The sequence below is a fragment of the Cydia splendana genome, chromosome 7, assembly GCF_910591565.1.
Source record: "Cydia splendana chromosome 7, ilCydSple1.2, whole genome shotgun sequence".
Taxonomy (NCBI): domain Eukaryota; kingdom Metazoa; phylum Arthropoda; class Insecta; order Lepidoptera; family Tortricidae; genus Cydia; species Cydia splendana.
The window spans coordinates 21,880,364-21,893,123 of record NC_085966.1 but is presented as its reverse complement, the minus strand read 5'-3'; the positions used below and the strand labels follow the sequence as shown (position 1 = coordinate 21,893,123).

Genomic DNA, 12,760 nt, shown 5'->3' with positions numbered 1-12,760 from the left:
CAATAAATAAAACAAAAATTATAATATAAATTTTGTTTATTGATGGATTCGTGAAATGTATAAGTGATTGAGTATCGTCTGTAAAAGTACTTTGATGTGTCACGTTATGTGCTATTAAACTGTAGATGAAACTTTAAATAAAAGTCGTAAAGAGTTTGCTAAGTTGTTGTTTCTTTTAACCTCCTTTATTTTAAATACTAGTTTAGGATGTTAAGAGTCATAAGAAACTATTAGCCGCCGCCCATTGACATATATCTAAGGACGGGCCTATACGGGCAATAAAAATGGGGATTTTTATTTTGCCGTGCTTAGTCGAAAAAATAGACAGGCAAGTGATAAGTGATAACCAGACATCGTAAATTTTATAGCATTTTTGGTGCAGGGGACTGGTGTTAACGGAATTGGTATAGATAATTCCAACTGAAATGGTAAATTAAGGTTAATATTAACGTAATTAAGGAGAATTAATCATTAGGGTTGAAATAGTTTATACGAATTCCGTTAGCACCACTCCGCTGCACCGAAAATGATATAAAATCTACGATGTCTGGTGATAACTTGATGTAACACTCTGTAGTACCTACTTTAGGATTTTTTAATATTATCATAATTTCTGATCTTAAATAGATCATAGAAATCCAAATATAATATAAGGCCCCTAAATACTTATCCAAACGAATTCTCGGCGGTTATTACATATAATATAATTTATATATATTTTTATCAAAAGGCACTAAACGATATCAGAAAAAAATTAAAATATAAAATCATCGTCATCAATAAATCTTTGGTTTCAAACGATAAATATATAGATTTGAACAAAAATAACAAACTTTCTTAACTTACGATATTCTAAGATATATTTCTTATAATATATCGTCGATTAGCTTAAAATTAAAATATATTAATGATATAATCAACTCGCAATATTTGTTCAAACGTTGAAATACTAAGCCTAAAAGTAAAAAAAGGTCTTTTCAACAATTACGAGTACCTTGCATAAAATTAATGGTGTCCTTTCGTGACTCCGTTCAAACAAAATCTTCCAAATTATTGTACAATCAGACCAAGATAATTCTGTATGGCATTTGTAATGACAAAGTGTGGTTATGTCATCATTAATGCCAAATTTCTATGAAAATATTACGTTTATACACTCCTTCACTTTGTTCTATTGAAATCGGTGCAAAGTTAGTTTAGACGGACCCTACATATAGGTAGTCTGTATCTTTAGGTATTTCAATAAAAGTAAACAAACAATTTGTACATTTTCGGGTAGTTATAACATTTATTGGTTAACCAACCAAATACAAAACCGTCTGAATCTCTCACTGAACGACCTGACTTAACCTATATTATTTGATCGTGTAATGTTTTCATCTACCCTCAACTGGCTTAAGGAGCCATTTGAGGGTAGATTTCGTTTACTTTTATTTAAATACCTGAAGATACAGAGTATACTTCTGCTTACATCTTAATACAGCACATCAAATTGCATGTTTATAGGGGCCTAATAACGCTAACCTCGTCGGTCGTTCGTCTATCACTCTTGCTTAATTTCGTAAGGCCCACCATCACCATACAAATTTCCTATGTTTTATTAGAACCTTTTATAGTAAATTAGGAATGCACATTGGGCCGTACGAGGTAAATCGAGCGATATAGAGACCAATAGACGAACCGGCAATAGACGAGGCTCTCAGTTTAGACCTTTTCCTTTTTCTGGAGTGAGATATGATACAAAGTTCTTAGGATTTGAGTGACATTGTGTTGACTGGGATCTGTTTTGTATGTCTTTGAGTTTATTGACCATGTTACATAATGTCATACACACTAATGATGCTCGCAAGCATTTGTTTTTGTTCAATCTCCATCAATAATTCACATACCTAATGCATAAGTACCTGCACCAAATAAGGCCCGGTTCTTATGCGTGCTAACTTCAAATTTTTTTTACTTTTATAAGTGTGAATGGGTTCAAATTTTGCGTCCATGTCCGCTAGTAAAATAGACAAAACTGTAAGTTGATATTAAACATAAGAACAATAGAGAATAAAACAACTATGGGCCTTATTTGGCTTAGGTCCTTAATTCACAATTTTTACCATCATTTATATCACTAATAACAAAGAATCCTAACAAAGTTTTCAAGTATTTTCGACTTTAGCAAGAATATCGTTTATTCTGGTTGTTCATTGAAATCTTATTTTGTAACTTCATAATCGAGCAATTTAGTGACCCAAAATATGCGGATACTTCGTTGCATGATGACGGTGTTGTTGAAGAACTTATTATATAAGAAAGTCTTTTACAAGCGATATGCTTATTACTAGCCGGTCAGCTTCAGATTTCTTAAAAAAAGGCCTCAGAGTGAACACATGTCTTCTATACAACAAAATGTTGGTTGAACCACCCAACGCTAATCCAATCAAATATCTAAATACGACGCGACGGTAAGAGAAATTTAAACAAAATGATACATACATACACCGGGGTTTTGGGTGCGGGAATGTTTTTACTTTAGCCAAAAATAGGTCAAAACTGTATGAATGGAAATTTGGAGCTTACTCCCTATTTTTAGTTCATACTTTGGTAACTATTTTATAATAAACAAAGTTCTAAATACCTGCACGAAATCATTATCGCACCCAAAACCCCGAGGTATGTATGTACATGCACAGTCAATCATGAGAATTCTGTAGGAAAGTAGTATTTAATTCTGTAGTCCTCTGCATTTACATATCTCCCAGTTGAGCTGACCGGTGACTTACAAGCCCTGAGCTTCTAATGGCTGACGGGAGACTCCGGCGGCGCGCTGGTCGCCTGCCCCATCTCGTCATCTTCGTTCTCCAAGATGGCGGAAAAGGAGAACGGCATGAATGGGTAGCCCTGCCCTTCGTAGAACTTACTCATGAACTCGACCCTGGAACGAGAAAAAGAGATTTAGAGTTTCCGTGTCTCGATCTACATGGATGCTTGTCAGCATTATACTTGACAGGATATTAATAATAAGGGTAGATAAAATAGTTATTTGTTTTACTAGGGGGCAAAGTTGTTGTTTAACCGCTCGTGCTAATATTGATACCCGAGCAAGCGAGAGATTCCAAATTCGAAAAATGGAATCTTGAGCGTTGCGAGGGTTTCAAAGCACGAGGGTTAAACAAAATTTGCCCCGAGTGAAACACAAAATTTATCTCCACACCAACCAAAAGCAAATATTAAATGTAAAATATCAAACAAAATCAAATTCAAATTAATGTTTTAATAATCATCCAAAATCATCATTTAAAAATTAATTCTACCAGCAAACATAAGAAAACAACTCAAAATTTGCATTTGATTACTTTGTCTCACATGTGCAAAGTGCAACTTTGCTATCTGTTTTTGAAGTGCAAAGTAAGCCTTTCCGAGCTGGTGTGGTGAAAATGTAAATACTCCTTACCAATGCAATCGGAGCGTGTGTAGGAACGCCGAAAGCCCCTCCATAAGCACCAAGATGGCGAGCGTGAAGAACGCCCATATAGCGAACACGAAGTACATGATGATGCCCTTCACGGGGAAGCTTCCCAGCCCGTTTACTAGCACTCGCTGCCACAAGACTGCTGAGAGCTCTGCAAAAGAAATTAAATTTTAAGTGCCACTGCTTGCTGTACACCTCGCGAGTCATCGCGAGTCTTTGCAGTTTGCATCAGCTTAAAACGAAATGAAGTTTGTTTTAGGCCCAGTTGCATTAACCACATTTAACAGACTGATTAACGTCAAACAGAAAGAACAGTGAAGAATGAAATTTACCATACATAAAAATTAAGCGAACGCTTTAACGGTGACAGACCGAAATTATTAAATTCTCTTGGAGTAGAAGAAAAGATTTACTCATCATCCTGCTATGTATCGGCTCTTAGAACTTTACAATATTATTAACATGTTGGGTGTCCAATGAAATACTCGGAGTGACGAAGTGTAAAAAGAGCTAAGCCAACTCGGCGGCGTTGTGCGCTATAATCGACAGAAATGGTGTTGGATAGAGAAGCCTGGTGGCCTGGTGTTCTTTGGTGTCGGAGGCCCAAACCCACTTCGGGTCGTTGCGCCACAGTTGTAGTAGGTACTTTTTACATAAGAAAAACATGTCCGCATATTCGCACCTGCGTCTTTGGTAACTTACGTGCATGTGCCAGTGAGAGCGCCCACAGCCGCAAATACGAGGCCGTGTGGGAGACGGTGCCCAGCACGTACTCGATGGTGTGTATGGCCTGCGTGATCAGCATCTCGCCCATGCCTCCATCGTGGGGGTCCTTCTCCGTGGCTTCACCGCTTTCCACGCCTTGCTGGTATTTCTGGAAACATTCACGACAGAAGATGATGAATATAGAGTATAGACGATTGATGGTGTGTTGGTTGATTCCGAATACTTCAGAATGTCAAGTAATATTATTGTAGGAGATTGTAATACCAAGAAATAAGAACAGGCGCGGACTCACCCTTCGTTTCCTCTCCGCCATGATATGGTATATCGGCTTCCCGAACAACATGACAGGCACACACAGCAGCGCAATAGCAATGAACGTGGACTGCAGTGCGCCCTGCCCGGGGAATATGTAGGCTTTACATGGCGGCTTGGCCACCGTCTCAGTCATGAGCATCATGTTGATGAAGAGGATGAGGACGGAGGGCGCGCAGTGCGTGTTGTATGCGGGGTCTGAAAAATATCATAGTTTTACAGAAACTATGAGAAAAATTGGTAGTGATATTCAGGTAACATTCGATAGCGAAAATCCAAGAACCAACATTGATTTCTCCACTACCTAAAGGTTGTCTGGAAGAGATAGATCTTAAGTTATAAGATCGCCTGTTGATACCTCTGTCTTTATGTATTATGTGTGTTTCTCTGTACTTACTTGTTACTTTAAGTTTATGTAATAAAGAGGATTTGTATTGTATTGTAATGATTTCGACTCTGTAGGCATCCAAATTGCTGCAATGCTAACGCTGGTACCGTCTGAATTCAATTGTTACCTTTCGATTAATTTAGAATGTCGGATAATTTCGGAGGTCACTCATAATTCCATCACACCAGTGTCGAAATTCAGAAATTTCCCGAGTAACATCATAGTTTAAATAACTACAGAAATGGTGGTCTGTTGAATATGGATTTTATGAAAGCCTGAATAATTTCAAAATGAATCTCTTTTCGTAAATAATGATGATCAAGATTACCTTTTCTTTGGTACAGAAATTTAACTACCTTAGTCATATTTTTTCCGAGTCCTAGTGTTGTTTTGTTTCACACAAATATAATTTAAAGGTTTTTACATACCTGGCGCAATCGCCGAATACATCGTCCACTTCATAAACATAAGTATACAAAGATACCAAAACAGCAGCAACAAGAACAATATCTGTGGTATGTACTGCAAGTATATCATCTGCTGCTTCCTCAGGAAGCTGTTGAACGAAAATAACAATTACTACTGCTGTCATGTTCAAAGTATTAATTACATTTTTACTACACTCAAAATGCTCTTTGAATACCATTTTCATATTTATAGTAATCACATTATTTGCATCATTAATGACATCCGAATCAATTGTCTTATCTGCTTTTGAATAATGACCGTTTTTTATATCTATTGATTTACAAATAACATGAAGCAAGAAAACAGTTAATTTTTTTACTTGTCAGCAATAAGTTGAATTTTAGCAATTGTTTCATTGCCAACTTTAAAAATTATATCAAAATGTAGGTCTTCTAAGAGATTTTCGAGCATATTTGGTCTAGTTTTCTATGAATACAGTAATTACTTGAAGTTTACCACACTCATTGTTACACCGAACGCCATATGAATCACTCCAAATATTATTGATAGTTTCATCTTGAATGAGTTTAAGAATATTATGTTATTCTCTGCAAACTGAAAAATAGAAAACAGAATAAATTTTTATTCAAAACATCACAAATATAATATGTTACTTAATAATAATATTTCGGTTATTTAAATTTTTATATCACCTCTGCCACACCTGAACCTTCAATTCACCTTAATGAAATTTTTGAAAACTTGAAATTCAGGATAATCTGATAAGTTCATATCTAATTGAGTAAATAACTTAAATAATGAAACAAATACATCTACAAACTCACTTGCCACACTGGATCCAATCCAAATGGATACGGCACTTGCACATACGCTTCCGCCGGCTCCAAATTAAACGCATGAGTCGAATTCAGCATCTCTTTATCATACAAATTTATCCAACTACTCCCAAAGATATTTAAACTCTTAGAGAACATATCGTTGTATATTAAGCCAGTGTACATGGAGAATATCCCCATTAGGAGAATGATGTAGCGGCCGGCGAAGAAGATGTTCCAGATTTCATTATCACTCTTGACTTTGAGGAACCGCTTTTCCATTATGACGAGGGTGGCAGCAAAGGCGGTCATGATGATTCCGTGGCCGAAGTCGCCGAACATCACGGCGAAGAGAAAAGGGAATGTTATGATCGTGTATAGAGCTGGAAAGAAAATTAACACTTATTTAAGATTTACACTTAAGATTTCTACGAAAAGGATCCTTTAATCTTCAGAGTTCCAGGTGCAATAGTTTAGATTTTGAATTTGCAACCGTCTGTTATGCAATAAAAGTTCTTAATGTAATTTTGAATATTTGTTGCACACGGTCGGTGGTGACATAGAAAAGAAAAACCTTAAGTATAAATGTAAGTTATACGCCATAAAGCGAGTCATTAATAAACCCTATTTGCATAAACGATAATGGGGTAGCGTACGATAAAATAATACAATTACGTGGGGTTTTTCATTTTTATTCGTTTTCGGAGCTATAAATACCTCGTTGGCGTCAAAAGAGTACAGATTAGTGAGTGTCCTTATTGCAAAATTGGATTAGGTATCTAATTTAAATAGTTTCTAAATGATTCATAAAACCTCAACCCTTAATTTGACAAAAAACAGGGTCGTGAGTTAACACCGCCTGGCGCTAAAGTTAAATTGATTTTGGTTGGGAAAATGCAGAAAAGGCTAAAAGCTTAAGTATTTTGGACATTGCTGAATTAACAGTTAGAAAAAGAATATTATTTTAAACCGGTAAATTACCTGGGTTGACTTCTCTGTAGCTCGCAATTCCATAGGAATCAATGAGGGTCTGGAAGCCGGCAGTGAACTTGTTGGTGCGGTTATAGGTGGGCGGCACCTCTAGTGTGGGCACGTGGTGCATGATTGAGGGGATAAGGCTGCCCGTAGCTCTCTGAGGATAAAATTAAGAGTAATTTAACCCAAAACAACCATACAAAAATTCAAATAGCTCACAATGGGTTTCAGCCCTTAGGGTTCTTTTAAAGAAAACAATACAACGACTTCAAAAGTAGGTATGGATCAAATCATGCAATACAATTCCGACCAAACATACTCGTTAAGGAAAACACAGCGCCATCTGTTGTATGCTGCGTTAACTACGTGGCCGATCGATGGTCAGAGCAAAGGTACCATCAATTCTCTTTGACAGAGACATACATTCAAGTCAGTGACGTACAGAGTCAAGTCAGTGAAGGACAGAGACATACATACATTCGCTCAGTTGTGTGGTGAATTGCCACCACACGACTGAGCGCAGGGGTGTGAATAATTGCGATTTTCACACCCATGTATCGGCCCCTTTCGCAGTGCTCGTAAAGCATGTCCTTACGAAGTAATACAATATGTAGGTCTATGGAACAATATCAAAAATTGAGAGAGGTTGAATGAACCAAGAAATGTTGAGATTAACGCAGAATGCATTTTAGGAAACATTGAGTAATACCACTGCTACTGTGAGGTGAAAGTTACTTTTGGTATAGGCATCGAAAACGATGAGGAGGACTATATAATATAATCAAGTGTTCCTTTCGGTCACTTTGGCATTTAACAGACATTAGTAACTTCTAAAAAACATTTTTATACACATGTCTCTGTTCTAAAAAACATTTTTATACACTTTTAGATATTTATCAGATACTCCTTACTAGACTGCATAAATTACAATCGCTTTTTTGTAGCCCGGTAAAAATAGCAGTAGGTACGTATATGGAACGTATAAAAACACGCCCGGCATTGTTTCACTATAAATAGGCACAAAACTACGGATTTCCTGTAATTGCGGAAACATCTGTACTGTATCGAAGCAATTAAAGAGTGATTTCACTCAGTAAATTTTGAACAATAACACCTTTTTCAATAAATTATTAATACGAATCAACTAACGTTAACTATTTAAATACACACTTAGCTCACCTCATCATGAAATGATATTTGAACTTTAAAAATCTGCTTAGATTTAAACTATAGGTACGAGTAGATGTACCTAATATTCTTGCATGAGAGTTACGCTGAAATTAATGTTGAATCTTTTTTAATTATAGGGTTTTTTAACGTTGAATCATTCTGTGGCACTACAACACTTTGCCCCGAGGTTTTTCAAAGTTGTCCCTTTTTGATGTTGTTCAAAGTGGTGTCACGTAAAACATGTCGTATAAACGGTGTAGGTACTAAATCTTATCAGATGATTTAAGCAGCGTTTGAACGCGAGGGCCAACGTCTCTCGTGACTGTACAAACCAATACAACGCGAGACCGACATTTGCGACCGCTTTTATGACACCTGAAGTAGACGAGAGAAGGGCGGGGGGGTTTGGCATGCCGGCAACCTCTTCTGGAGGAACCATTACTAATACAAGAGCACGCGACTTTTCCCGATCCTGCGCCGTTTCCTGCCAATTATTGGCTTGAAGCTGACTGTCGGTCTTCCCAGGTACGCCTTCTTGGCAGCCCGATCCTCTCCCATTCTTAATAGGTGACCGAAGCAGCGAAGTAACCAATACATAGTATATAAATCTAACTCACCACTCCATCATCCAGAGCTTTCTGCAGTGTACCAAGATCCCTTCTTGGAACCCAGCACTCCGCTATAAGGCACTTCTTGACTATATCCATACTGAACATGTTGAGCGTGTGATATATGGCCTTCTCCTTGCGGACAGCTACCATCCATGTGCTGATGTCACGCGCGATGTTCTGGAGGACGAGGCGGCGATGGTTTTCTGTTTGTTGGAGCACCTGGAAGTAAGCATTGAGATAAATTAAAATTAGGTTTTTATCCATCGCGTGCTGAAGAAATTGAATTCATCAATTGAGAAGCATTCCTAATAATATTAGTAGATGAAGAGCGTTCAAGTATGAATGCTTTTTCAAGTGCCTGGGCGCCTAGCCAAATGACAATCGTTTAGGTAAACGCCAATCGAAGCTTAAATAATGTATAGAAATGATGATGTGACTGTTCGTTTATATTTCTAATCCAAATAGATGGAATTTGCTTTTTTTATGGCGTTTAACGATTAAAAATTTACATTTTCGCTACGACAGCGATGGAATAGCTCTCAATCTATTTCTGACTTCGAAATACGGGCCATATGACTGATGCTTATCTGAAATAGAATTATCATTACACTAAAAAAGTTATCCTTTCTCCATAAAAGTATCCCGCTCGCAGCTTTGAATATTGCGAAAAAGGCGTGCTTGGTCAATAAGCAGTTTAGATTGGCTAAAATAGAATTAAGTATTTATATATAAATGTCAAACCCCATGCGCGGCATCGGCATTAGAGTATACTGTGCGGAAAGAGAATAGTCGTGAAATGTATAAACGGACCCTAATACTAAGACTCCGATATCCGTTGGTCCGTCTGTCCGTTTGTCCGTCCGTCCGTCTGTCCGTCTGTCTGCCACCAGGCTGTATCTCATGAACCGTGATAGCTAGGCAGTTGAAATTTTCACAGATGATGTATTTCTGTTGCCGCTATAACAACAAACACTAAAACACTTAAATATAATAAATATTTAAGTGGGGCTCCCATACGGCATACGGCGTAAGCCTGGGTTACAACGGAAGAACAGCGCTGGCTTTGCCAGCAACATGCTGAGTTGTGACCCTTTTATGGCATTTTTCACTAAATGTTATACATTGTATATTTGTCAACATGTTTTTGTCATCTGTGTTTGTTTGTCATAAATAAATGTATTTCTATTTCTATTTCTATTTCTATACAACAAACGTGATTTTTTTGCCGTTTTCTGCATACCTAATGGTACGGAGCCCTTCCTACGCGAGTCCGACTCGCACTTGTCAGGTTTTTGAGCTCTAGTCAGACTTCTATCTATAGTTAACTATTTTAGTTCGTTGAGCTACGGCCTTCATACGGCTCGTTATTCGCCGAATGCCATAGGTAATAGGGATAGGGACGAAATCTAGATGCCCTCATCTCAACACTACATTTCCAGGTAAGTAAATATCATAAAGACATTTAAATGTTATGTCGTGCTGTAATGTTACACGCTGCATTTCAAGATAACTCGATGATAAACCCTCAATACAGAGGCTGATTCTGTTATATCAATAAGATATGGCTTTCTACATATTTTTATACGTTAGCGGCTCTTGCTGAGTGGTCAGGTGCTGGGCATTCTCCAAAAGTCTACTTTGTCGGGAAACTCGGGAACGTTACACGTATGGAAGCTACCTTAATAATCTGCAGAAATCTGTATTATAAACCGCTGAATTTAAAGCTTAGGTACTTATCATACGTTATCAATTAAGAGCCAACGGGAGTGGTCATTTCTCCATACAAACGTACTCCTCGTTTTCCTCCGTGGTTTTTGAAGCTAGAGCAATGATTTTTTCAACCCAGATTAATATTGTCAATATCTGTGTCGGACCGTTTTGCTTTTTTTGATATTTTTGTTTTTTAAGGCGCTAGAGCCCTTCAAAAATGGCCAAAATGGCCTAATTGACTATGCCGCAATGAGAGGCGTGGCATTCAAAACTGATATCAATTAGCCAAAAAAGCAAAACGGTCCGACACAGATAATTTCATAATCATTTAGATTTCCAAATTTGGTTACGATTGGTTAAGTTTTGGAGGAGGAAACAGAGGAGTACGAAACCTCGATTTTTGAGATTTTTACGCAGGATTTTTCGCCTTGTCCTTATCGTACTACTTTTAGGTGCCGCTTCCGTTAGCGAGACGGGTAATGGGTATATTTACCTAAAATATTTAAAACTCAGCTCCTGTTTCGTCTTAAGTATCATGCTAAATAAGTGACTTTTTAGCTTTATCAGAAGTGTTAAAAACAGCATCACGTACCCGACACTTTTCTGGAATGCCCCTGCTGACGAAATTCAATCAGGAATCGTCCTATAAACCATTTTGGCTCGCACTTATTGGTGCGCGTGACATGTCTGATGCTATAACTCAAGAGACTCGAGTTCTTTGAAGACTCGACTCAGTTTTTGAGACTTATAATTAAGTCTAAACTCGAGTTCTTTTCAACTTGTTAGATACCTGAGTCTTTTGTAGAGACTTGAGTCCTTTTCAGAGAACTCTTGATTTTTTTTACAAAAAAAAACAAAACGCATTCATTGTCTTTATGTAAAATTTGTAAATTAGGTACACAAATCATACAATAGCGCCTAATTTATTTACTGTTATTTAGGAAAAACCTATTCTAGTCTTTATTGGGAGACTTGAGTCCTTTTGAGTTGCTCTAAAAAAAATACTCAACAAAGGACTCGACTCGGGACTTAAAAGACTCAGAAGTTTTTTAAGCGCCAAGTCTCGTAAAAACGAGCTGAGTTCTTCAAATTCAAACTCAGTGGACTCGAGTTCCTACCAACACCACTCAATATCGTACCAAAATAACATGATAACCATATCAAATTGTTAAGACAGAATCGGCCTTAATGTCTCGAATAACATCGACTAACCACATTGCAATTCCTCAGAAGCAATGGAAGGATTATTACGAAAGTGCCGATAAGGCTTATTGGAGACTCTTCATTTCAGATAAGAGAAAGAAGAGTAGGTAAGTACAATGCCTTGAGTGTTGTTTAGTCAATGATTCATGTTTTGCCAATTAAGGCGAAATATGCAGTCCGTATTTTCAATTAAATGGTTTAGGGCCGGTATTTTGAGACAGACAGTTCAGTTGCAGTTCCCATACAAATTGCAGTCGGGTTGCAGTCCATCTGTATCGGCCCTTACTGGTAGAACTTAATGCCGCTAGCTAGTAAGGTGCCTGGCTCGAGTAAACTAATAGTTATTTGTTTTACAAGGGGGCAAAGTTGTTGTTTAACCGCTCGTGCTAATATTGATACCCGAGCAAGCGAAAGATCCCAAAGTTGAACCACGAGCGTAGCGAGTGGTTCGAAAATGGAATCTTGAGCGTTGCGAGTGTTTCAAAGCACGAGGGTTAAACAAAATTTGCCTCCGAGTGAAACACAACATTTTTCACCACACCAACCCGAAGCAAATATTTAATGTAAAATATCAAACAAAATCAAACCAAATCAAATCCAAATGATAGTTTTTAAATATGTCTCATCCAAAATCATCATTTAAAAGTCAATTCTACCAGCAAACATAAGAAAACAACTCAAAATTTGCATTTGATTACTGTGCCTCACATGTGAATAAAACGCAACTTTGCTATCAGTTTTTGAAGTGCAAAGTAAGCCTTTCCGAGCTGGTGTGGTGAAAATGTATTTACTTAATAAATGGTTGAGTACACGATTACTTATAAAACGTTTGCTCGATAAAAAATCGAACCGAACTAATTGTTATACGAACGAGGCGTACATCCACTTAAAGTATAATGTTAGTGCAATAGTGCAGTAGGTAATTAAATTCTGCAAGAGAACAACTCATTGAATGTGTGTT

General features: G+C 37.4%; 1 protein-coding gene and 1 long non-coding RNA gene across 2 annotated transcripts in view; both read right to left on the bottom strand.

Annotated features, from left to right (window-relative positions):
- Positions 1-24: 24 nt before the first annotated feature.
- Positions 25-12,760, bottom strand: part of LOC134792433 (uncharacterized) — a 42,010-nt gene continuing 29,274 nt past the window's right edge. The window contains exon 2 of the long non-coding RNA XR_010144417.1: positions 25-1,327. This is a non-coding gene — a long non-coding RNA (uncharacterized LOC134792433). The remainder of the gene's footprint in view (positions 1,328-12,760) is intronic.
- Positions 25-12,760, bottom strand: part of LOC134792420 (V-type proton ATPase 116 kDa subunit a 1-like) — a 39,062-nt gene continuing 26,326 nt past the window's right edge. Inside the window, exons 6-14 of the mRNA XM_063763719.1 lie at positions 8,893-9,105; positions 7,112-7,262; positions 6,140-6,513; positions 5,800-5,909; positions 5,315-5,442; positions 4,479-4,696; positions 4,163-4,334; positions 3,443-3,611; positions 25-2,923 (exon numbers count right to left, since the gene is read on the bottom strand). Of these exons, the coding sequence (XP_063619789.1) occupies positions 2,785-2,923; positions 3,443-3,611; positions 4,163-4,334; positions 4,479-4,696; positions 5,315-5,442; positions 5,800-5,909; positions 6,140-6,513; positions 7,112-7,262; positions 8,893-9,105 (1,674 nt within the window). The 3' untranslated portion in view covers positions 25-2,784. The remainder of the gene's footprint in view (positions 2,924-3,442; positions 3,612-4,162; positions 4,335-4,478; positions 4,697-5,314; positions 5,443-5,799; positions 5,910-6,139; positions 6,514-7,111; positions 7,263-8,892; positions 9,106-12,760) is intronic.